At 35.1% G+C, this 24,826-nt stretch overlaps 1 protein-coding gene across 1 annotated transcript; it reads left to right on the top strand.

The window, feature by feature from the left end:
* The first annotated feature begins 12,263 nt into the window (after positions 1-12,263).
* On the top strand, positions 12,264-23,927 carry Osi11 (Osiris 11). The gene is made up of 2 exons (XM_069825028.1): positions 12,264-12,815; positions 22,665-23,927. Exons 1-2 carry the CDS (start codon positions 12,311-12,313, stop codon positions 23,081-23,083), a joined length of 924 nt encoding a protein of 307 aa, XP_069681129.1. The 5' UTR covers positions 12,264-12,310; the 3' UTR covers positions 23,084-23,927.
* The last annotated feature ends 899 nt before the right edge of the window (positions 23,928-24,826 follow it).

Here is a 24,826-nt window from a genome sequence, read left to right on the forward strand (position 1 = left end):
GTTTGTAACAACATTTTTTTCTAAGAAAATGGTAAAGGGGTGTGGAGTAATTTAAATTGCAATCCGAGATATGATATCTTAAAAAGTGTCTTTTCCTTTCGAACACTGGGCAGTGAAAAATCAAATGTTCAACAGTCTGATTCTCTTTGCATATGCACAGAGATTCTTCTGCACTTTTGATCCTAAATCTTTCGAAGTAGGAACCGAATTTTCCATGGCCGGTCATAAATTGGGTGTAAAAGAAGTCGGTTGAGAACTGACTGCAACATAGTCTGTCTTGTACATTGGGAAAGAATAATTTCTTGGTCACAGAGCCTTTAACACTAGAGTTCCAGTATGTATTCCACTTGAGTGTAGTTGTGTGCTTGATCTTCTGCTTGATGTACGAAATAGGACAGGTGGAATATTTATATTCTGAGTTGGTTGAGGCCGCTTGCTTCGCTAATGTATCCGCTCTTTCGTTTCCTTCAGTACCTGTGTGGCCGCGCACCCACATTAAGCAAATACGACCTTCAAATTTAAGTATTAGGGATCTGGTTTCGACGGCTATAGAATGCAAGTTGTATTTATCGTCAATGGTTTGTAAGGCAGATTGAGAGTCGCTGTGAATACATGAGTCAATCCCGTTGGTAATGCTCCATTTCACTGCTTGCAAGATGGCAAAGAGTTCTGCTTGGAACACGGAGCACATGGGCGCCAGGCGGAACGTGGCAGAGTGGACTTCAGTAGTGTTGTAGTAGGTAACAAAAGCACAGCCCACCAAGGTGACGTCGTTCTCCTTTTGCAACCGAGAGCCGTCAGTATAGATGTTGTATTCATGTCGATCTGTACATGTATTTGATGCACGGTGAAAATCTTTCGGATGACCAGTTAATTGGAAATGTGATCTTTTTTCCACCTCAAGATATGATTCTTGTTCTATAAATATCCCATTTCTTTTCACGTTAGAGATTTCAGCTTTAGCCATGGCTGTTAAAAACAATGGTGGTATACCCGCGATCACTAGGGCTGCGTCTGTCGATGTGGTTCTGTAAGCCTTCGTGATTCGTAGAATGAATCCACGCTGGATTTGTATCAATTTATTTTGAACCCACTTTTTGTGAAGTATATTTTGAAATGCCGAGACACAGTATAATATCAATGGTTCGAAAGCGCCATGATATATTGTTCGCAATATATCAGGACTAAGACCCCAGGTTGGTCTGGTGGCCCTATGCAAAGCAGATTGAAACTGGTGTGATTTAGTGACTAGTGAATCAATATGTGCCTTAAAAGACATACGTTTGTCGAGAGTGACGCCTAAATACAAGAGTGTCTCTACTATGTCGATATCCTTCATGTCCATCTGTATGTGTGGTAGGTCGTAATTTCTTTTCCTTGTAATCAGCAAGGCTTTTGTCTTAAGAGGGTTGAACTGTAGTTTGTTGTCTTTTCCCCACTTGGATATGGAAGTCAGCGTTTCATTGGCTTTGTTTTCAATACAGTTTATATTGTCAGCTGTTATTAGGACGAGAGCGTCATCAGCATATGCTATTAATTGACAATCATTTGGCAGATCCATCTGTAGCAGGTCGTCATATAAGATATTCCAAAGCCCTGGACTACAGCAGGAACCCTGGGGACATCCTTTATTAACGTCTTTCATTAGAGTAGTAGTTCCTATCGTGAGTTGTACTTTGCGATTGCTAAAGTAATTTTTGACTAGGTTATATAGGTTTCTAGGACAACCTTTTTTCTTCAGTTGAGACATAATTTTAGGCCACCAAGCGTTGTCAAATGCCCCCGAAATGTCCAGTGATATGAGTAATCCGAACTGCCGACGTCTTAGAGTTTGATTTGCCCAGTTCACAACATGAAGCACTGCATCTTCTGTGGATTTTTGCGGTGTGAACCCATATTGATTCCCTTTTAACATATTTGTATTATACAAGTTATACATAATTCTATCTATAATAAGTTTCTCCAAGAGTTTTCCCATAACAGGTAGCAGACAGATAGGCCGATAGGCGTTTGCTGTTCGGTTATGACAGTGCGGTTTTGGTATTATTTTAACATTTGCGATTTTCCAGCAGTCAGGAAAGACTTGCAATGACATACATTTATTGAAAATACTCACAAAGAGATCGGCACAGCTCGTATGTACATTTTTAATTATATTGGCAGAGATTGCATCAATCCCTGGTGCTTTTTTATCATTCAATTTTTTTATTGCCCTCTCTACCTCTTCTGCTGTGAATTGTGGTTCATCTTCCGTGTCAGGTGACAGCTCGGATTCAAGTCTGGTACGCTTGTGCACATCCGTGTCTATAGAATCATCAGGAAAGAATTTATTGATTAGGACACTAGCTGTTTCGTATGTATTAGAGGTAAACCCGTTGTCGGTTTGGATAGTATTGAGAGATCTGTTGAAGTTCTCGGGTTTTCGACACATTTTATAAATTATCCCCCATGGGTTTTGTGGACTTTGCGATGAGCAGAACTCCTTCCATGCCTTAGTTTTAGCCTGCAAAATTTTGTTTTTGTAATCAGTTTTAATGTTGTTGTAAAATTGCTCGTATTTAATTCGAAGCGTTTCACATTTACATCGTTTGTATCGTCTGTACATTACAGTAATGCAACATATTTATATAATTTACATTACTTACAGTGAAATTAAGTGTTGGGAACATCATCTTCTTTGAACACTTTCAAGGGAAAAATTGTTCCGGGGCCGGGTATCGATCCCGGGACCTCTGGTTGAACGTACCAGCACTCTACCACTGAGCTACCCGGGAACTCCACCCGACACCGTCTCAACTTTGAAATTTTCCCTTGAAATTGTTCAAATCTGCTTTACAGGGAGCTTCACCTGAAAGACTAGATTTGCATAATATATACGTTACTGTGTTCGTTAACAGAAAACCACAATTTCAAGTCACACAGAGATTGTGTGCACTCGTTGTGGGTCTCTGGCGTTTCGTCAGCCCACGCGAGTTGTGTGGATATAAAGGGAAAAGTTGAGACGGTGTCGGGTGGAGTTCCCGGGTAGCTCAGTGGTAGAGCGCTGGTACGTTCAACCAGAGGTCCCGGGATCGATACCCGGCCCCGGAACAATTTTTCCCTTGAAATTGTTCAAATCTGCTTTACAGGCAGCTTCACCTGAAAGACTAGATTTGCATCATCTTCTTTGTTGCATTTCTACTATTATTTCAATGAACAAATTGACACTATTCAATTCAATTCAATTTATTAAGCCATTAACCCTTCAGTACTCGCGTGGATTACAAAGCGTCAATGCAATTTCTCGTCACAGTCTAAGTGAGGCATTACTGGTGTTTAGACGTATTTGTCGCAACCCTTTGAAAAGTTATACGAAGTTTTATAAAGTGATGCACAATTTTTCCGAGTGGATTACCATTGTAATCCACGCGAGTACTGACGTCAGTTTTTTGTTCAGGTAAGTGAAATAGTTTTTAATATGGTTATAAGTGATGCAATGCAGTAAGTTTATGAAAAAATGTGTGACATCGTTCCATCCTCTTCGCAGTTTGCTCCAATGGGTACGGAAACTACAAACAACATTTGCAAATGGCTGGATGAAGATATGGATGATGGCATTGAAAATGAAAGTGATGATGAAAGCAACAGGGGAGATCTTTAGAATGAAGTTCACGATTCTAATTCAGAACAAGACAATGATGATGATGATGATGATGATGATGATGATGATGATGGTGGTGGTGATGATGAAAGACTAATGTCTATAAATGATGGAAACTGCTATATGGATAGAAAAAAGACTACAATTTGGCAGGAAGAACCAGTAGCTCAACGAGGGAGAAGACGAGCACAAAATATAGTGATTCATTTATCGAGCCCTAAAAGGGCTGCAAGAATTGCGCGGACCCACACAGAGAGTTTTGACTGCTTTATTGATCAGACAATAATCAATGTAATTGTAAGGGTACTAATATTTGTATTGAAAAAGTGAAGCGTAATTACAGACGTGACAGAGATTGCAAATTAACAAATGACGTAGAAATTGAGGCACTCTTGGGTATTTTGTATTTTGCTGGCGCCTTGAAATCGGGAAGACTGAACGTAAGAGAACTATGGGATAAAAATGGCACAGGAATAGAGTCAATTTCCCTGACAATGACCTACAATAGATTCTAATTTTTGTTACGATGTCTACTCTTTGATAACATTTATGACAAAAGGAAAGGAAAGAAATTTATGAATTGGCTGCTATACGTGAAGTATTAGAGTTATTTGTTCATAACTCACAAAAGTGCTGTAGTCCAAGCGAATATGTAACTATAGACGAGCAGTTGGTTGCATTCAGAGGACGATGTCCCATGAAGAGTATATACCTACTAAACCAACAAAATGTTGGATCAAAATTTTTGCTAAGGTGGCTGTGAAAACATATTACACTCATAACTTGGAAATTTATGCTGGTATTCAACCAGACTGTCCATTTCACCGAAGTAACAGTGCACATGCAGTGGTGAAGAGGATGGTTCATCCCATCAAAGGAACAGGAAGAAATGTGACCACCGATAACTGTTTCATGAGCATACCTCTGTGTTTAGATCTTCTAGAAAATGACAAAATTACACTTGTAGGAACATGGAAAGAAAACAAAAGAGAAATCCCTCCTCATTTCACAACTACTAAGACAGGCAAGTTAACAGTACATTGTTTGGATTCAATGAACGCTGCACAATTCTTTCGTATGTACCAAAGAAAAAAAACACTGTTAGCATTATCAACCATGCATTATGATAAGGCAATGGATGAGGAAACGGGAGGCAGCTAGAAACATGAAATAATATCATTTTATAATAGAACTAAATGTGCTGTGAATGTCCTGGAACAGTTATGCTCAGCCTATGATGTAAGCAGAAATTCACGACGCTGGCCTCTATTTTCTTTGACTTACTAAACATGTAATTTGTTTGAACTGTACGGAAGAAATGCGTAGGCCTACTTAGATAATTGAATCAGATGTAGATTAGGCTATCATGTGCGTTAAATCTGAACTGCAAAAACATCTGTAAAATATTATATGTGAAGTGTGAATGATTGTTACATCCCTGAATTTTTTCATTGCTACACCCCTGAGTGAGGTATTTAGTTATCAAATATGACGTAACAAAGGTCAGCAGTAGTGAACTTGCGTTTCCTGTGGGAGAGTTTACATCAAGAGATCAGGTGACCTTCAAACAGCGAATGGGCAACAATTCTAGATAACCTACATAATTATGATGATAGTGAACTAACTCATAACTATGGTGCAACAATAAATTATGACTCATAGACACGTCCTGCGTGGAAACATTATGTAAACATGTCACTTGAATGCAATTTGTGTACTATAATATATTTCATTATCAATATTTATATTTAATACGTTCCGTTATGCGTAACATATCCATTCTCATTACTGTAATAACTGAAAACAATATATTTCTTAACATTTAAATCTAATTGCAATGTTTAAACCATGTCTGCAAACAAAAACAAATGTGGATTACCATTGTAATCCAGGCGAGTACTGGTGTTACGGAATTTAACGCGAGTAACGAAGGGTTAAACATACAGTGATAGGCTTCATCACAATAGAGAAGGGAGGAAAATAAACATACTTACTTACTTACTGGCTTTTAAAGAACCCGGAGGTTCATTGCCGCTCTCACATAAGCCCGCCATTGGTCCCTATCCGGAGCAAGATTAATCCAGTCTCTACCATCATATCCCACCTCCCTCAAATCCATTTTAATATTATCCTCCCACCTACGTCTCGGCCTCCCCAAAGGTATTTTTCCCTCCGGCCTCCCAACTAACACTCTATATGCATTTCTGGAATCGCCCATACGTGCTACATGTCCTGCCCATCTCAAACTTCTGGATTTTATGTTCCTAATTATGTCAGGTGAAGTATACAATGCGTGCAGCTCTGCGTTGTGTAACTTTCTCCATTCTCCTGTAACTTCATCCCTCTTAGCCCCAAATATTTTCCTAAGAACTTATTCTCAAACACCCTTAATCTCTGTTTCTCTCTCAAAGTGAGAGTCCAAGTTTCAGAACCATACAGAACAACCGGTAATATAACTGTTTTATAAATTCTAACTTTCAGATTTTTTGACAGAAGACTAGATGGCAAAAGCTTCTCAACGGAATAATAACACGCATTTCCCACATTTATTCTGCGTTTAAGGAAAAAGAAAACATACATTTGAAAATACACATATAATTGAAAACAGTAAAGTTTAATTAGAATGAAAACACAAAACATTTTGAAACTCTAAAATTAATGAAAACACTTCACTCTTAATGTAATAATTGTAACTAAATGTAAATAACTTTATTTATTAAAAAAAAAACAATTTCGTATGAATTTATGTTAAGAAACTCATCTACAGAGTAGAAAGGATTAATTAAAAGCCAATTATAAAATCTAGCTTTGAAACTATTGGTTGGCAACTTATAATATTGACTGGGAAGCTTATTATATAATTTCATCCCCATGACAGAAAAATTTGTACTAGTTTTATGTAATCTACAGTATGGAATATTAATTTGTTCACTATTTCTAATTTCATGATCATGTATATTGGCTATTAATGAGTAATAGTCTATATTTTGTCGAATGTATGTATATATCAGCCAGAACCTCAACCAGATATATACATATATATATTTCAGTAGCGGAATAATTATTTCTGGTAGGCCTACAGTGAATCAAGATATAGGCTATTCTATGAACAACGAGTTGAATGTTTGCAAAATTTTATTCATCCTTGTGACTAAATCAACGCTTTTACATTAGAAATTTATTCACTAATCATTAAAGCAAAATTCCATTCATTCTTATTTTTTTCCTTAGTTGGTTATTTTACGACACTGTATCACTGTCTCAGGTAATTTAGCGTCTGAATGAAATGAAGGTGATAATGCCAGTGAAATGAGTCCGGAATCCAGCACTGATAGTTACCCAGCATTTTCTCATATTAGGTTGAGGGAAAAACTCGGAAAAACCTCAAACAGGTAACCTGCCCCGACCGGAATTTGAACGCGGGCCATTTGGTTTCGCGTCAAGACGCGCTAACCGTTACTCCATAGGTGTAAACTTCATTCTTATTGTTAAATAGGTAAACAAGATTTGAGTTATTAAATTGAAACTTAATTCATTAGAGATTTATTCTATTTATATTACTATCGTCATGTTCATAGTTATCCAGGTGTTGGGCCATTCGACCTGTTTCTTTGTCATTTTTATAAGGATTTTGCATAGGCACAATATCACCGCTTGATACGATATAGGACAGCTCTATACTGGTGCCATAGCACAGGATGTAATATGTTACAAAATTACCAATGGTACTCATTTCATATTGGAGTGAAAATGGCAAGTTGTAGCCGATTTAAGTGAACACAAAATTTTTACCTTTCGGTGGCTACTTCATTCACACGCAACCCCCAGAATGTCTGGAGGACCACACCTGCTGTTGTCGACGGGTCCATTGGACCTAGCTGGGATATCTTGTTGATCACCATCTTTCCTTCCTTAAGCCATTGGAGGACGATTTTAGTGCCATAGCAGGTCAGCACTAGGAACAGAAAAGTAGAAAGAGGAGGAAGGAAAGGTAAATGAATCCCTGGGCCTCGAATGCTCTAATGCTTTCGGGGTCGAAGAAAGGAACTAAAATGCTCTCTCAATTAATATCACTCAATAAAAGAATTGTATTCCAATGGATACCATCCCATTGTGGAATCCTGGGAAACGAGAATGCGGATGCTTTAGCAAAGAAGGGCAGCACTGCTGCTTACAGACCTGTTACTAAATCTACATATTACTCTGTGAAGAGATTTATTAAATATACATACTTAAACTTCAACAAACAAAATTTGATAACACAATCTCAAGGGAAAAAATGGAACTCCCTGCATCATAATCCACGGTTAATTCCCGATTTACCACGAAAATCGTCTGTAGCTGCATTTAGATTGGCAACAGGCCATGATTGTTTGGCCAAACACCTGCATAGAATTGGAATATATCAGTCCCCTAACTGCCCATTGTGCAACTCAAACCAAGAAATGGATTCGGAACACCTCAAAATCTGTGCTTCAGTGGCTGGCCATGATAATATCTTTGAAAAATATTGGAGTGCAAGAGGTCAAATGACTTTATTGTCAAACGCCTGGTATTAGAAAACAACAACAACAACAAAATTACCAATTCTGTGGTGTTTGGGTAAAGGGAGATAAGTCATAAAAATGAGTTCGGAGATAAATAAAAATTAAACTTTGAACTCTTATTACAAATAATTTTCTACACAAATAAAACACATCAACTGCTAGTATTCTTTGATTTTTGCACACCCACGTGTATAATAATTTAACTTGTGTGTTCATCTGGAGAACAAAATTCCACCTGGACAAAAAAATGACTTATACCCCTTTACCGGAACACCACAGAATTATTATTAGAAATTGTCATTTTTAACTACACATTCCTAATTGTGTTACGGACCTTAAATGAAGTTAAATGATTCTAACTTCTTACAAAAAGTTGCTAACAAATGAGCACACTTTGCAATTTGTTGTTCAACGAAGTAAGTTCGCTCTTTTTACATTGAGTGCTAATTTAATATCATTCTAGAGTCAATGAGTAAAAAATACATCCTCATTCTCACGCTCTGTTTAAATGTGACATTTATGTATTTGGCTCACTTGAACTATAAATAAAATCAAGAACTGCAAATACAGTGTAATGCATAGTAGTGCAATGCTCTAATTTAACCTGGATACTTAATGCTTGAATGGTATGGGCCAGAAACTACTGATTACTTACCTAAATTAAGGGTTAGTTATTTATTCCAGGACATTGTTAATAAATGCAATCGGTAGAGTTTTTGTCCTGTTATCGAGTAACAACTCTCCAAGTTAAATTCTGAATCTAAACTTGACATTGTTAATAAATGTAGTAAATAGAGTTTCTGTTCTGTTATCGAGTAAAGCCTCTCCAAGTTAAATTCTGAATCTAAACTTGACATTCCTAATAAATATAGTCAATAGAGTTTCTGTTCTGTTTTCGAGTAAAGCCTCTCCAAGTTAAATTCTGAATCTAAACTTGACATTGTTAATAAATGTAGTCAATAGAGTTTCTGTTCTGTTTTCGAGTAAAGCCTCTCCAAGTTAAATTCTGAATCTAAACTTGACATTGTTAATAAATGTAGTCAATAGAGTTTCTGTTCTGTTTTCGAGTAAAGCCTCTCCAAGTTAAATTCTGAATCTGAACTTGACAGTGTTAATAAATGTAGTCAATAGAGTTTCTGTTCTGTTTTCGAGTAAAGCCTCTCCATGTTAAATTCTGAATCTAAACTTGACATTGTTAATAAATGTAGTAAATAGAGTTTCTGTTCTGTTATCGAGTAAAGCCTCTCCAAGTTAAATTCTGAATCTAAACTTGACATTGTTAATAAATGTAGTCAATAGAGTTTCTGTTCTGTTTTCGAGTAAAGCCTCTCCAAGTTAAATTCTGAATCTAAACTTGACAGTGTTAATAAATGTAGTCAATAGAGTTTCTGTTCTGTTATCGAGTAAAGTCTCTCCAAGTTAAATTCTTAATCTAAACTTGATAGTGTTAATAAATGTAGTCAATAGAGTTTCTGCTCTGTTATCGAGTAAAGTCTCTCCAAGTTAAATTCTGAATCTAAACTTGACAGTGTTAATAAATGTAGTCAATAAAGTTTCTGTTCTGTTATCGAGTAAAGTCTCTCCAAGTTAAATTCTGAATCTAAACTTAACGTTGTTAATAAAATGTAATCAATTGTAGAGTTTCTCTTTTGTTATCGAGTAAGACGTCGCAAAGTTAAATTATGAATCTAAATTTGCTTCTAATTTATTTCAACTCGCTATAATTAGAAGAACAAAACTATTCTATTTCTTATAAACTATTATTAATACTCTTGCTGTGATATTCATATTTTCCTTGGCACACACACATTTTTAAACTGATTTACACTGTCCTAGATTTGTCATTGCTCAAATAAATTGGCGTTTTTTTCCATAATGCTCTATTTCCATATCCTATATCTATTATGTTCATTTTCCTGCTTTGTTATTTGTATTCATATACTTTTACCTTGGCACTTTCAATTACAATTTCAGTTCTTTCCTTATATAACTCCGCATTCTCCTGTCGTTGGCCAGTGAACAGTTATAGTTGTTTGTAACGACTTCAGTTAATAGGTGATCCCTTCTCATCCCATTTTTTGTTCGTCTGAAAGATAGAGTCAATATTCAAATCGTTGTTTTTACTGCAAAGCATGCTACATTGATTACTTTCAAAAGTCAATTGTCGAATAGACTGCTTTTCGTTCCTAGAATATTATCTTTCATAAAATATAATTTTTGTAGAAGATGATTTTTATTTTATCATATCAATTTTCCTTCATTATGTCAATCATTCCTTTGGTTCAAATTATCTTATTTAACACGAAATTGTGATTATTTAACTCTTAGAATTACATACGAGTATGACTAACTTATCTTCATTTCGTTCCTACTGTTATAATTATTGTTATTCTGCGTTATTATTATTATCATTATTATTATTATTATTATTATTATTATTATTATTAATATTATTAAGTAAAGCGATCGGTTTGCAAGTAAATCCCGAAAAGACAAAGTGTATGATTATGTCTCGTGACCAGAATATTGTACGAAATGGAAATATAAAAATTGGAGATTTATCCTTCGAAGAGGTGGAAAAACTCAAATATCTTGGAGCAACAGTAACAAATATAAATGACACTCGGGAGGAAATTAAACGCAGAATAAATATGGGAAATGCCTGTTATTATTCGGTTGAGAAGCTCTTATCATCCAGTCTGCTGTCCAAAAATCTGAAAGTTAGAATTTATAAAACAGTAATATTACCGGTTCTTCTGTATGGTTGTGAAACTTGGACTCTCACTCTGAGAGAGGAACATAGGTTAAGGGTGTTTGAGAATAAGGTGCTTAGGAAAATATTTGGGGCTAAGAGGGATGAAGTTACAGGAGAATGGAGAAAGTTACACAACACAGAACTGCACGCATTGTATTCTTCACCTGACATAATTAGGAACTTAAAATCCAGACGTTTGAGATGGGCAGGGCATGTAGCACGTATGGGCGAATCCAGAAATTCATATAGAGTGTTAGTTGGGAGACCGGAGGGAAAAATACCTTTAGTGAGGCCGAGACGTAGATGGGAGGATAATATTAAAATAGATTTGAGGGAGGTAGGATATGATGATAGAGACTGGATTAATCTTGCACAGGATAGGGACCGATGTCGGGCTTATGTAAGTATTATTATTATTATTATTATTATTATTATTATTATTATTATTATTATTATTATTTCACTGTTTTCTCTGTTGTTATTTATATTTGGTATGTACTTTTACAGTGGTTAAGTGGAAGAAAAGGACTTGCGACCTTAACTCTCACAGTAAAAATAAATAAATCAATTCAATAAATAAATAAATAAATGAATAAATAAGTAAATAAGTAAATAAATAAATAAATAAATAAATAAATAAATAAATAAATAAATAAATAAATAAATAAATAAATAAATAAATAAATAAATGTGATATCTGCAGAGATTGTACGCGAAACCTCTAGATTAGTAGCCGGAAGCCGTATCGCTTGGCTGAAATATAATGTAGGCAAGATGACACGTGCTAAGCAATTAGTGTCTTCAAGGACAAATCAGATATGTCAGCAATTTCAAACTTCCTACTGGGTGACGACTTACGCAAACATAAGACCTACTGCACTTTGTTTCGCTTGAAAACTGTCTGGATTATTTTTGCCAACAAACCGTAACAAAGCAACGGGAAGAACCGAGTGACAAATATTTTATCTTATTCGGCTTGCTTTTAATAACCATATGTCACCGAAACTTAGTCACAACACAAGACATGAAGCGTGTAACAATTATTGTATCGAGGTAAAGGTGTGTTATGGAAGCTAATTTAATCGTTCCTGCCCAGGTTGTCCGCGGTAACCATCACCCTCCTTGCCCCGCAATCTGGAACGTCTGTGCAGGCTGGCGTTTCGTTACTACAGAAATAAGGATAATTTGTTTCTCATTGCACGCTCCAAAACCTTCAGTTGTTTTCCCTCTCTCCACCCCCACTTCAAGTTCAGTTCAATTTCAGGTAGTAATAAAACCTAGGTGCCCATGTTGAAGGATATCAGTTCATTCGTATTGTGCATTGGCACAACATCAAATTTAGACAGTCAGTGGCAATCCTAGTAGAAGATGATTTCGAGGCCTTCTGTAGTTGTGGCAGTGTTAATTGTTTTCGCTGTTCAGTGTCTCCTGTGTGCGACGTCATCTCTGCCTTCAAGTTCTACAAGTGCTAAAGCAGCGGACAGTTCCGAGTTTGGATTCGCTTCTGGAATTAAAGTGTTGTACAGGACTTACCAGCAATGTGAACAACAAGAAGATTTGCTTTCATGTCTCAAGTTGAAGGCGCTGAAATTTGCCGACCGGGCGCTCAAAGTGAAGAATATCCCCATCGTGGATGGCATGGCGCTGGTGAAGAAGGACGACGAGGAAGGAAGTCGTCAGATGAAAGAGCTATCGGAGGACGTCAATGAAGAAAGTCTACCAGTGGATCCTGAAAAAAGACAGGAAGCTTTGGACGACTTCCTGCTCGACCGAGTCTCCAGATTCCTCAAGAGCCATACTCTTCAGTTTAGTGTACCAAAATTCATCAGCGAACTGGACGAAAGTTTTGGCGAAAATGACACTCTAGAAGAAGGTGAGTTAGGACACTATAGAAGCTACAATTATTATTATTATTATTGTTACCTATTATTATTATTATTATTATTATTATTATTATTATTATTATTATTATTATTATCTAACAAGTACAAACCCTATTTCATCCGAAGGCATATTAGGGTTAAACGTTTACAATCATTATAGAGTCCACACCAGTGGAGTAACGGCTAGCGCGTCTGGCTGCAAAACCAGGTGGCCCGGGTTGGAATCCCGGTTTTGATTTTCCCTCAACCCAATATGAGTAAATGCTGGGTAACTATCGGTGTTGGATCCCGGACTCATTTCACCGGCATTATCACCTTAACTTCATTCAAATGCTAAATAAACTTGAGATGTTGATACAGCGTCGTAAAATAACCTACTAAAAATCATTATACTTAATTAAAATTTAAGTTTGAACATAAAATAAGCTTGGTCTGTATTCTAAAATTTTAAAACTCCACAAACCTACATTTAAGGATACGCTAATTTATGAAAACGTTTGCAACTGTGAATTGAATACTATAAATACATAGCCAAAGAAGTCAGATACAATCCTGAAATAATCAGCGGTGTAGTAAACAAATCCAAGGACAAAAATAAAAAACAAACAGACAACTACACATAAATACAAAAAGAAAGAAAATTAAGTACATTACTGTAATCTAGCATAATAAAAAAGGTAACACATAAACTGTGTATTTTATATATATATATATATATATATATATATATATATATATATATATACATATACATATAGGGCTTACAAAACATAAGACATATTACAGAAAAAAATAATAGAAAGGAACAGATAAATACAGCCTAATAGGCGTAAGTATTAGCTAAATTAATAACAGTATGTTTATAATGGATGTCATTTTCCAAGCAAACATCAAATACCCTACAGTACCCTAACGTGTTTTTTTTGTACTGTAACACTCATCTTAATTTTAAGATTATATATATATATATGTATATGTATATGTATGTGTATATATATATTTTATTTATTAAAGCTTTTATTAATTTGTCCTACAGTAACCGAGAGACTCGGGTTCGATCCCCTGCGCCGTAGCGAATTTTTCTCCCCAACATTAATTGTCAATATTACAGATATTATTCTGTAGGACAAATTAATAAAATCTTTAATATTCTCATAGCTAGCAGTGCATATTTCCGTACAGATTACTGTGCACTTAACTGCGGAATCCCGGCCAAACAGTCACTCAGTTGAGTGCGCCCCTTGTATAATGGCAGTTGACTTGGACATAAAACGTCAACGTATATGCCTAACTTGAGGTCCGGCCACAAAGGGAAACACTGAAGGAGGAGAGTTCGATCCGGTGCTGCGGATTGAATTCGGCGTAGCTCAGTAGTCAGAGCTCTTGGTACGTAAAACCAAGACATCGGGGTTAGATCCCAGGCGCCGAAGCGAATCTTTCTCCTCAATATGAATTTTATATATATATATATATATATATATATATATATATATATTTACTTTTAGCAGCTGAACTTCTTGTTTTCAAATATAATTTTCTTTTCAGTTGATGGTGGTCCAAAATGTAGTTATTCTGCAGTCTTATTAACATGTTCTTGGCATTTACAGCTTTTAATCTTACTTGCACAGGATACACTGTGTATAGATTCACTGCATTGTACTATTCACAACTCATTTCTACGCACAATACTACCAACAAGAGAGCTGCTAATGCACTCATGTAGAAACCTTCCCTAAAACTATGCAAATCTGGCTTTCAGGTAGACGTTCCCTGTGCAGCGCGTTTAGTCCACGTTACCTCTTGTCACGTGACAGGGTAACGATTCACAGAGGATGGTAAATTAACTTAGTATGGACAGCTAATTTTATTGTATCCATTTGTGAATATCTGTGAGAATAGTTTTAAGGGAAGCTTCAACATAAACTAAACAAATGCAGAAAGGATATAAAGTACTGCACTTCTCTTTTCCCACTGCTTAAATATCATTAGCGTCATCCACTAAGCCAGTGTTAACAGTCCAGTTTCTTTAGCAGTCTTAATGGCAGTATTATGGATTTTCGAACCATAAACGTAAATGAGTTTTAAGCAGACATTTTAAGGGCAAAAATGTGATCTATGGCACGAAAAATTCTGTACACAGTATTATATAAATGAACGGTAATGTAATTTATTTAAAGCTCATCATTTGAAAGTAGAGAGACTACTTGGTGTGGTTGTAATGGAGTAACGAAAGTATTCTGAGAAATTCCTTCCAGCAGCAGCTTTGGGCACCAAAAATTTCTCGGTATGTCTTCGAGGTTTTTCGAGTGTAAACAGCTTACCAACTGAACTGTGATTAGGCCTTCACCATTGAGGTAAATGGCAGAAATTAAATAACTATATAAAATTAAATCCTGGTGCAACAGCCCATAGACAGCCAAGCCAAGGTAGACTGCTGGCTTCAAATTCACATGTCTCAGCAGAGGTTAACAATCGTCCAACCAGTACGAAAGTAACGTGTGCTCAGGCACGATGATCCTCCAGCCGTTATTGCAGGCCTTCGAAACCGGATTTTGCTAATTACTGTAGCGCCCCAAATTCATCACGATGCTGGGTGAACACTAGTCCGATACACTGGTCGAAATTTCATGAGAAAATTTCTTTCTTCTTAAGAACTCGTTACTTTAAGGCTTGACGCTTTAGACAAGTAACATAGGCCTATGTAGCTCTGTAATAATTCATTTTACTGTTATTTCCATTTTCTTACATAATTTTGTGAAACCAAATATCATCACCATCAAGGCCACGGGACATGAAAAAAAAATCCAAAAAGACTTATAGCAGATGTTATTCAAGGTAGAATCTTTACATCTTGATTACACAACTTTTAACACTATGTCACTTTAGAAAATCCATAAACTTTCTAGACATCACAATAACAAAATTCGGCACAAACACATATTCAAAGTCTACAGAAAACCCACAACAACAACAACACACATACACAACACATCCAATCACCCAACACAACACAAACAAGCTGCATTCCGAACAATGGTACACAGACTACTCAACATATCAATGAACCAACAGGATTACAAAGAAGAGCTAAACACTGTCATATACAAAGCACAAGAAACTGGATACAACTCCAACATAATAGACAACATAATACGAAAGACAAAACATAATCACAAAAAACATAAGAACACAACACAAACACAAGAACACAAAAAATACATCACACTAACATACGAAAACAAAAACACACAAGATTGCAATCTCATTCAAGAAATTAAATTACAACATTGCATACAGAACAAATAATACTTTACAAAAACATCTCAACACACATACAACACAAACAAACAAATAGAACCACACAGACGTATACAAACTCAAATGTAACACCTGCAACAACTTCTACATAGGACAGACAGGCAGATCATTTCAAACACGTAACAAAGAACACATCACAGCCATAACAAAATTACAAAACACCTCCACATATGCAGAACACATCACAAATGCTAACCACACCTACAGAGACATCAACACAAACATGGAAGTTTTACACATCTAACCGGAAAGCCAGAAACTAAACACACTAGAAAAATACGAAATATACAAACACACAAAAACACATCCAAATGAAATTCTCAACACACAACTCAATTTCAGAACACACACACACACTCTTTGACTCCACATTACATTACAAAAACACATCCCCACAGGAAACAAAACAAAAGGCACCAAGACCAGCAAAAAACAGTTCTGATGATGGCCGATAGCAGGCCGAAACATGTTAAAAAGGTAACATAAAATTTAACACGTGAAAGACATATTATAGGCCTACGTTTTTCAAAGTACAATTTTTGTTTACGATCTTTGTAATTTATACAATATGTGGAGGGATGAGGAATGTCGGGAGAAAAACATTTCTACTTCGTCAAGAAAACTTTTTTTTAGCGTGAGTTTCATGAACGATAACCTTTATTACTACTGTCCAAGGATTGAGATTAAGAAGAAATTTGTGGTAGTATGACTACTATCCATCATATAAACATGATTTTCATTAACTAATATTAAAATTAGCCCAAGTGTAAGGTGTTGAACTCATATTACTCATATTTTCAAAAAAAAAAAAAAAAAATTCTCTTCACACTTCAAAATAAAACTTCGTCCTTTGGTTAGAGTTTAGACTAACAGTATAATACCACGGCACTGTCTTTGCGGTTCAAAAATTAGTCGATTTTCATAAAATAAAATATTCAATGGTATAGCAATGATCATCTTTGTTACAAAATATGTTGTTAAGTGGTGATTTGGGTAGTGATTTGAAACTCGTTTAATGTACTCGTATAGCTACTGGATCCCGCTCAAAAGAAATGGCTATAACTTAAAATACAGTATATACGCCAAAGAGAAATAAGTGACAACCATTGTTACATAAATTGCAAGATCTACACTATCAAACGTAGGCACATTTATTTCTTTTCGGTGTACATATTTTAAATTATATCCATCTCTTTTATTGGTGTTTTAAGTGGGAAAAGATGTATTAAAGTCTCAAAATTTTTTTGTTTTTTATTTCTTACGAATGTGTTTCAAGTATCATATATTTTGCTTTTATTTACTAAAATATTACGCTTTCTTGAAAGGTAATCACTTGCATTTCTCAAAATTAAAAATATATATATTTATATAAAAATTTGTGGCTGAGAGCTAGTGGATTATTTTTTAACTGGGGGTGGAATGCTTCACAAGCATTTACTATTTCAGAACAGAAAGATTCTGACGCCCACGCCATCGGGGCAATTTTGCATCATTGTCGATGTAACACTCAACTACCCGTAGATAATCGCTGAAAGGTTCTGCTTCGAGAGATCTAGCTTGAGGTCTTTTACGAAGCATTCTTCTTCTTGTGAGGCAGTGACCCCGTAGGGGAGAAAAATATCATCTTTGGAAAGGACTGGTGGTTGGAAGGGCAGTAGCAATTTGCGCATTTATACGACACCGCTAGAACTAATGCTTGCGTAATTATATACCAATGAAGTGAGAAAATATATTTGCGGAAATTGACTACATCGTGTGAAGTACGTACCTTCCGACAAATTTTTAGTAGGCTATTTTACGTCGCTGTATCAACACCTCAGGTTATTTAGCGTCTGAATGGAATGAAGGTGATAATGCCGGTGAAATGTGTCCGATGTCCAGCACCAATAGTTACCCAGCATTTGCCCATATTGGGTTGAGTGAAAACCCTGGAAAATCCTCAACCAGGTGACTTGCTCAGACTGGGATTCGAGCCCGGGCCACCTGGTTTCGCGTCCAGAAGTGCTAACTGTTACAGATAGCCTTAGACCTACGGACTGAGGAAAATTTAGGAATCATTAAGTCATATGAAGCACGTGTATTGTGATAGCCAAGCGCCCTAGCAAAATGCTCAGACATAGGTATTGAGGAAAATATAGGGGTCATGAAGAACCATAAGAAATACGAGTATTTCAATAGGTTATCAAAGAAAAAAGCTAATGAAGTGCAGGTTGTAGACTCGTTTTATGAATAGTTTTCCTGACTCACAATTTTATATTTGGATCTTATTTTATATTGCAACTTCTTTGTGTAAGCAGCTTTTTGCAATTATTCAAAGGTCGTTTTAAAGTGATTGTTCTGTATGAGTTTCTTATCAGAACTGAATTGTCGCTTAATAGAAGGCCATAGCCGTGGACCAGAATAACAATCAGGATTTTTCGAGATGAGATGGTGCTTGAATAATGTTGGAGCTAATTATTTGTTTTAGGTTTTTTAAGATTTTCCTAACTTAAAGGAGAATTAGAGATAATCCTTCAGGGAAACTTCGATCTAGCTCTCACTGATGGCTGATTTCTGAAGCGTCAGATAGTCTATCTATTAGATAGCAGTATTTTTTCGATAAGTGTTTCTGAAACTTCGGATAGCAGTTATAGATTATAATCCTTTCCATCTTAACTTGTCTAAAGTAAGTGATCAGATCACACGTGTATGCAATGCCGGTAAATCATGGTTGGGATAAGTTACCTGGTTGAGTTTTCCCCGAGTTTTTCCTTAACAAATTAAGAGCAAATGCTAGGCAACTTTCGGCGCTCATTTCACTGGCACTGTCAACTTCATTTCACTCAGACACTAGATAACCATCGCAGTTGATAAAGCGTCGTAAAATGAACTAATTAAAAAGATACGTAAATGTCAAATATAACGGTTTAATGAACATATACATATACTATAAAGATAAAATGATTTACAAATTGATGCTGCCGTAGAGGATACAGCCCGGAGAACTATAATCAAAACATAGTTCAATTAACGAGTAAAAATCACTTTTTTCATATTTAGTTTGAATTGTGACAATAATCACATAACGTTAATTATCATTTTATTCCCTCTCACGATGTAATATTTTTATGCCTATCCTCTGTCAAAATTATTTGGCAAAATTTAATATTATTGCTACATAAAGAGTTTGTTATTTTTTTTTGTAAGATTGTAAGGTAACTTATTTGTATAAGTATAGATTAGTTGTTGCATGTTTATGATATTCTTTTGTTATTTAAAATTAATACATTTTGTTGTTTATACTTTGTCATTTGAGGCACACCAGTCTACGACAAGTTTTGTAAATAAAATTAAGTGTTTATGGAATTAATATTGTATGCATTATTTTCATAGTTTTTATTCATTCTAGCTATATTCATAGGCCTACGTATGTTTTTAACAGTGCATGAAACTAAAGCCCTAACATATCTCATGGTGAAATAGGATTTCTATGTAACTTATCTTGAGATTCAATAATAATTTTACTAACAATGAAAAATAATGTAGGATATCAATCAGTTTATCCTTCCATGATATCTGTATGGATTGTTTTGAAATAAACTAAGTTTACTTCAACTTCACAGTTTTAGCTTTTTAATTTTCTTCTCATTCTTGTAAGTTTGTAAAGACAAATAATCTTGAGGTTAGTAAATCGAATGCACTCCACTTTTCCTCTTTTTTGGCTTCTAGTTTTTTCTTTCTTCATTCTTGATTACACTTTTTACTTTCATTGTATTATTTTATATATAGTTAATAAGATTTAGTCAGCTCTCTTTATTTTTATATTATTTTTATTATTGGTGTTATCTTGGAAAGATATTCTATAAGTAAATAAGAACTTCAGCAGCGTAAATAAACGACAAACTTATCCTAATAAAAATTATTGAAATATAAGAAAGAAAAGTGCAAGTTATGCAGACAAGTTATATAGGATTAAATTATTAAAAAAATAGTCGAAATTTCTTTCATGTTTGGTTATCATTTTTATTGGGAGTAATTGCTTACAATCAGCATCGATAATTTCTTAAAAACAACTTTGCTGAAGTCGTTAAATAACTCTACAACAAGTTTTTGTCCATTCAGAAGTAAAGAGTATAATGAGTAATTTTTGTAGCTAAATTGACCTTCAAATTCTCCAAGTTTACAAGAATGCTCAAAATCAAGTTGGAAACATAATATGTTACCACCTAACGACCAAATTTAAGGCATGTTATTGAATGTATTGTAATCGAGTGTATAGAATTCTTTCAGGAACGGACACAGACTAATCTAGTTCATACAGTTACAGAACAGATAGTTATGGAACAAATATCTTGAGTTTCATGCAACCGGGCATAAATCCGCCGACGGTAAATACTGGTGTAATTGATATAGCGTTATTAGACGACAGATTTGAAATGAACTTATAAATAAATGAGTACAAAAGAGAGACATAAATATTTCAGCCTTGATTTATAAATAATATTATAGGCTTCTTGAAAGTACCAAAAATGTTTCATTGCTGTTTTTAATGAGTTATTTAACGACACTATATCAACTGCTAGGCTATCTAGCGTCGGTGGCGATAGCGAAATGGTATTTGGCGAGATGAGGCCGAGGTTTCGCGATCGATTATCTGACATTTGAGGAAAATTTCGAAAAAAACTCAACCTGGTAATCGATCCAAGCCAAATTCGAACACACACAACAGGACATTCTCAGATTACGATATTGCTTCTATATTCCTGAGATACCTCGATGACTTTTGATTCTGAGAATCTTCTTCTTCTTCTTCTTCTTCTTCTTTTCTATAGGCATAAGCCTGTTTGTTTACAAACACTACGTCAATGATGATTACGTCTCATTCCATCTCCTGAGAGGTCTGCCCACTTCTCTTTTTCCTCTAGGGCGTAGGTTCTTTGCTGCCTTAATAAGTCTCCTGTTGTCAGTTCTATCCACATGGGAGCTCCATTCCCTTTTTCTCGTTGTGATGAAAGTCTCAACATATATAATATTACATTCCTTCCTCACATCCTGGTTCCTAACTCTGTCAAACTTGTTTTGCTTACTATGGTTCTTAAAGTATTCATTTCTGCTGTTCTCATGAGTTGTTTCGTTTGGCTAGTGTCTGCTCTTGTATCCGCTCCATATGTCATTATTGGTCGTACACATGTTTTATGAATTTTTACTTTACTATCTATGTTTAGATATTTGTTTTTCCAGATGACATCTCGTAAGTATCCTGATATTCTCGATGCTTTAAAAACCTGAGTTCTTACTTCATCAATCAATCTACGAGAACTAGAAATGTGTATCCCAAGATGTTTAAAATCCATAACTTGTTGTATAACTTTCCCATTAACTTCCAGCTTACATCTTATTGGGTTCTTAGATATACACATACATTTAGTTTTATTTTTAGAAATTTCCATATTAAATTTTTCTGCTTTTGTCACGAATCGATGAAGTAATCGCTGAAGTTCATCCTCTGTTCTGGAAATCAGAACTGCGTCATCAGCATAACATACTATATTAAAATTTTTATGCTCGACCATGCCGAAATGTAGTAATTATACACCTGGTAGCAGTCCTTTAATGCATGTCATTAAAGTACACCTACTCATTAAAGTTCAGGTGTTTTCAGCCAATGACAACTCAGCTTACAGGTGTTCAGCCAATAATGAGTCAGCTTTGTACCGTTATAAAACCGCAAGTATCGAGTATTCTCGTATATGCAATCGAAAGAGAATTAGCGAAAAGTCACGGAGGCTGGAAATCCAACACTGTCGCAGAAGGTTATGTTCTGTTACTATAATAATTAATTAGCGTTAATTGTAAATAATATTTAAATAAATTCAACTTGTCATCTCGTTTTTCAATGTCGAATTCAATAATCAATGTTATACCAAGTTTAACGGTTTACACAAGGTCAATGACATCATTATTCCTCGGAAAAAATCAATACTTTCGCGTCTGCGCACATCTCACAATTCACGACCTAGAACAAGGTCACTTCCGATCTTGTCAGATACCAATAAAATGTATACATCTGAATACTGTAATTTCAAGTTAGAAATATGGTCGAGCATAAAAAGTCGTATGGAACTCGCCTATAATGGTAATTAAGAAGCTCGTATGAAAATTATGAAACTCGCTTGCGCTCGTTTCATAAACATCCATACTCGCTTCTTAATTATTATCATTATAGGCTCGTTGCATAATGTACTATTATTTCCCATCTGGTAACCTGGAAGACACTTTACATTTTGTATAATTTTATCCATTATCAGATTAAACAATGAAAGACTTAGAGAATCTCCTTGTTTTATTCCTTTTGCACACTTAATACCTTCCGTAAATTTCCCATTTATAGAAATCTTTTTTTCAGTATTTGTATTTAGGCCTATATCCTTTATCAAATTTATTACTGTTCTTGGAATTTATTTCTCTTGCAAGATTCTGAGAATCACTTCATGTAATATGTTGACTATTTCTATCCTCTTGTTGTCTGTTTTCTTCACCAGGACGTGGCAAGCTGAAGAAATATGGAGGAGCTCTTCTCATGGGTCTGCTCATGAAGGGCGGTATGCTGGCGATGGCCTACAAGGGAATAGCGCTGTTGGCTGGTAAGGCCCTTCTGGTGGCGAAGATAGCGCTGGTGCTGTCTGCCGTCATAGGACTGAAGAAACTGGTGGGATCTGGAGGTGACGAGAAGGTCACATACGAGATCGTGAAACACCCGCATGTGTCACACTCTCACGCTTATTCTCATGATAGCCACTTCGGCGGCGGCGGTGGTCACTACGACTCCTCTGGAGGAGGTGGCGATCATTACAGGAGGAGCATCGATTCCCCGATGACACCTTCGTTCTACCCACACCTGATGGCCTACAGAGGACAAACCAAAGGCACAAATGTGACTCCAGCAACTCAGTCACAATAGAAAACGAGTCTCAAAGGAAACTGGCGATAATCGACGGAAGACACACGCATTTACGACAGGTTTATGGTTATAGAACATGTGAAAATGACAGAAATGTTATTTATATTGTGTTATAAAGTAGCTGGGACATGTATGACACAATCTCATTTCTCGTACCAATATTTGGTCGAACTTGTAACATATTTTGCAGTTATGCGTTAATATTAAACAATCAAAAGCACGGGAATTGGGACGCATAACGGACAATATTTCGTTTCTAGAAGTGTAACAGAACTAGCATGGGAACACTAAAATACTTTTCGGCACAAGGGAATCTTACACTGACACGAAATTTTAGACTATAGTAACTATAATTATCATATCAAAGTTGACTTTATCTCGAAGAACCATATGCTTCAACATTTTTTTTTTGTTACTTAAATACTGAAGATGATAATTGCGACAGAACTAAATGGTGATACACTAAGTGCGATCAATGGCAAACGTAAATACATAACGACTATCGGAATGTGTAAAAAAATGTTAGTGGTAACATATAGACCTAGAATACGGTAAATAAACGAATAACAAAAGACATTATGAACGGACAGATACAAGTTTTTCAATATAGTTACTACAAGATTTTCACTTCATACGACCGCTGTTGTAGTTTAGTTGTAGCTGTATCATCGCAGAAAGGTACTTAATTCAAAACGATCAAATTTTATTGTGATTATATATACTGAATTTATTTATTTTATTTATAATGATCTACCAACTTGTGTACCTATGTGGTTTATACAGTTCTGTTACAGGTTTTCGTGTTTTTTCTGTATATTTTTAATAAAATTGATCATAAATCATATTTCATTCATAATTTCAAACCTGTAAGATACAACCTTTATATTTACTGATACTTGACTTAAGGCAGAAACATGCTATCGCGTGTACAGACCCAGAAACAAAATTCAGGTATCACAAATTTTTTTTCTGTGTCTGTATAATAATTCTGTACTATTCGTATTATATAATTTTGCTAGAATGAAAAGACTTCAGTAGTGTGCTATTAAAAGAAAACTTTCCATAGATCATGTAGCTAAATTATAGCATCTATATTCGTTTTAATAATATCTGGTGCAAAATTTTCAGTGCGAAGTATAAAATGAGGAATAACTTAGCGTCATATAATAAAAGAAGTGAGTAAATAAACAAATAAGTATATGGTTGAATGAATGAATGAATGAATGAATGAATGAATGAATGAATGAATGAATGAATGAATGAATGAATGAATGAATGAATGAATGAGTGACATCAATATATATATACATATATATGTCCGTATATAAAGAAATGATTGAATAAGTGGTCACGCTAACTGAATTCGATTTTTTCCGTATCCAGAAGTAGTTTTCATAGAATATTGAGAGCCTAATTCATGCTATTATTATTATTATTATTATTATTATTATTATTAATATTATTATTATTATTATTATTAATCTTAAAAATTCCAGTGTCCTTTTTAAAATATTTCAAGCTATTAAGTATAGCAGGATGTCTTGTTTCTTGCAAACGTAATTCAATATATTAGAAAGTAAAACATATTTAAATAAATATATTGACTGACATGAGAACTATAAGATATAACATATAGAGAGATGTAAAGTAAAGATTGGTAATACTGTGATACGAGTAATATTGTGATAATTCTTTTTGAGAATTCATTACAACTTTACTGAGCGAGAGAAGGGCCGGTTTTGT

This window comes from Periplaneta americana, chromosome 4 (genome assembly GCF_040183065.1).
Source record: "Periplaneta americana isolate PAMFEO1 chromosome 4, P.americana_PAMFEO1_priV1, whole genome shotgun sequence".
NCBI lineage: Eukaryota > Metazoa > Arthropoda > Insecta > Blattodea > Blattidae > Periplaneta > Periplaneta americana.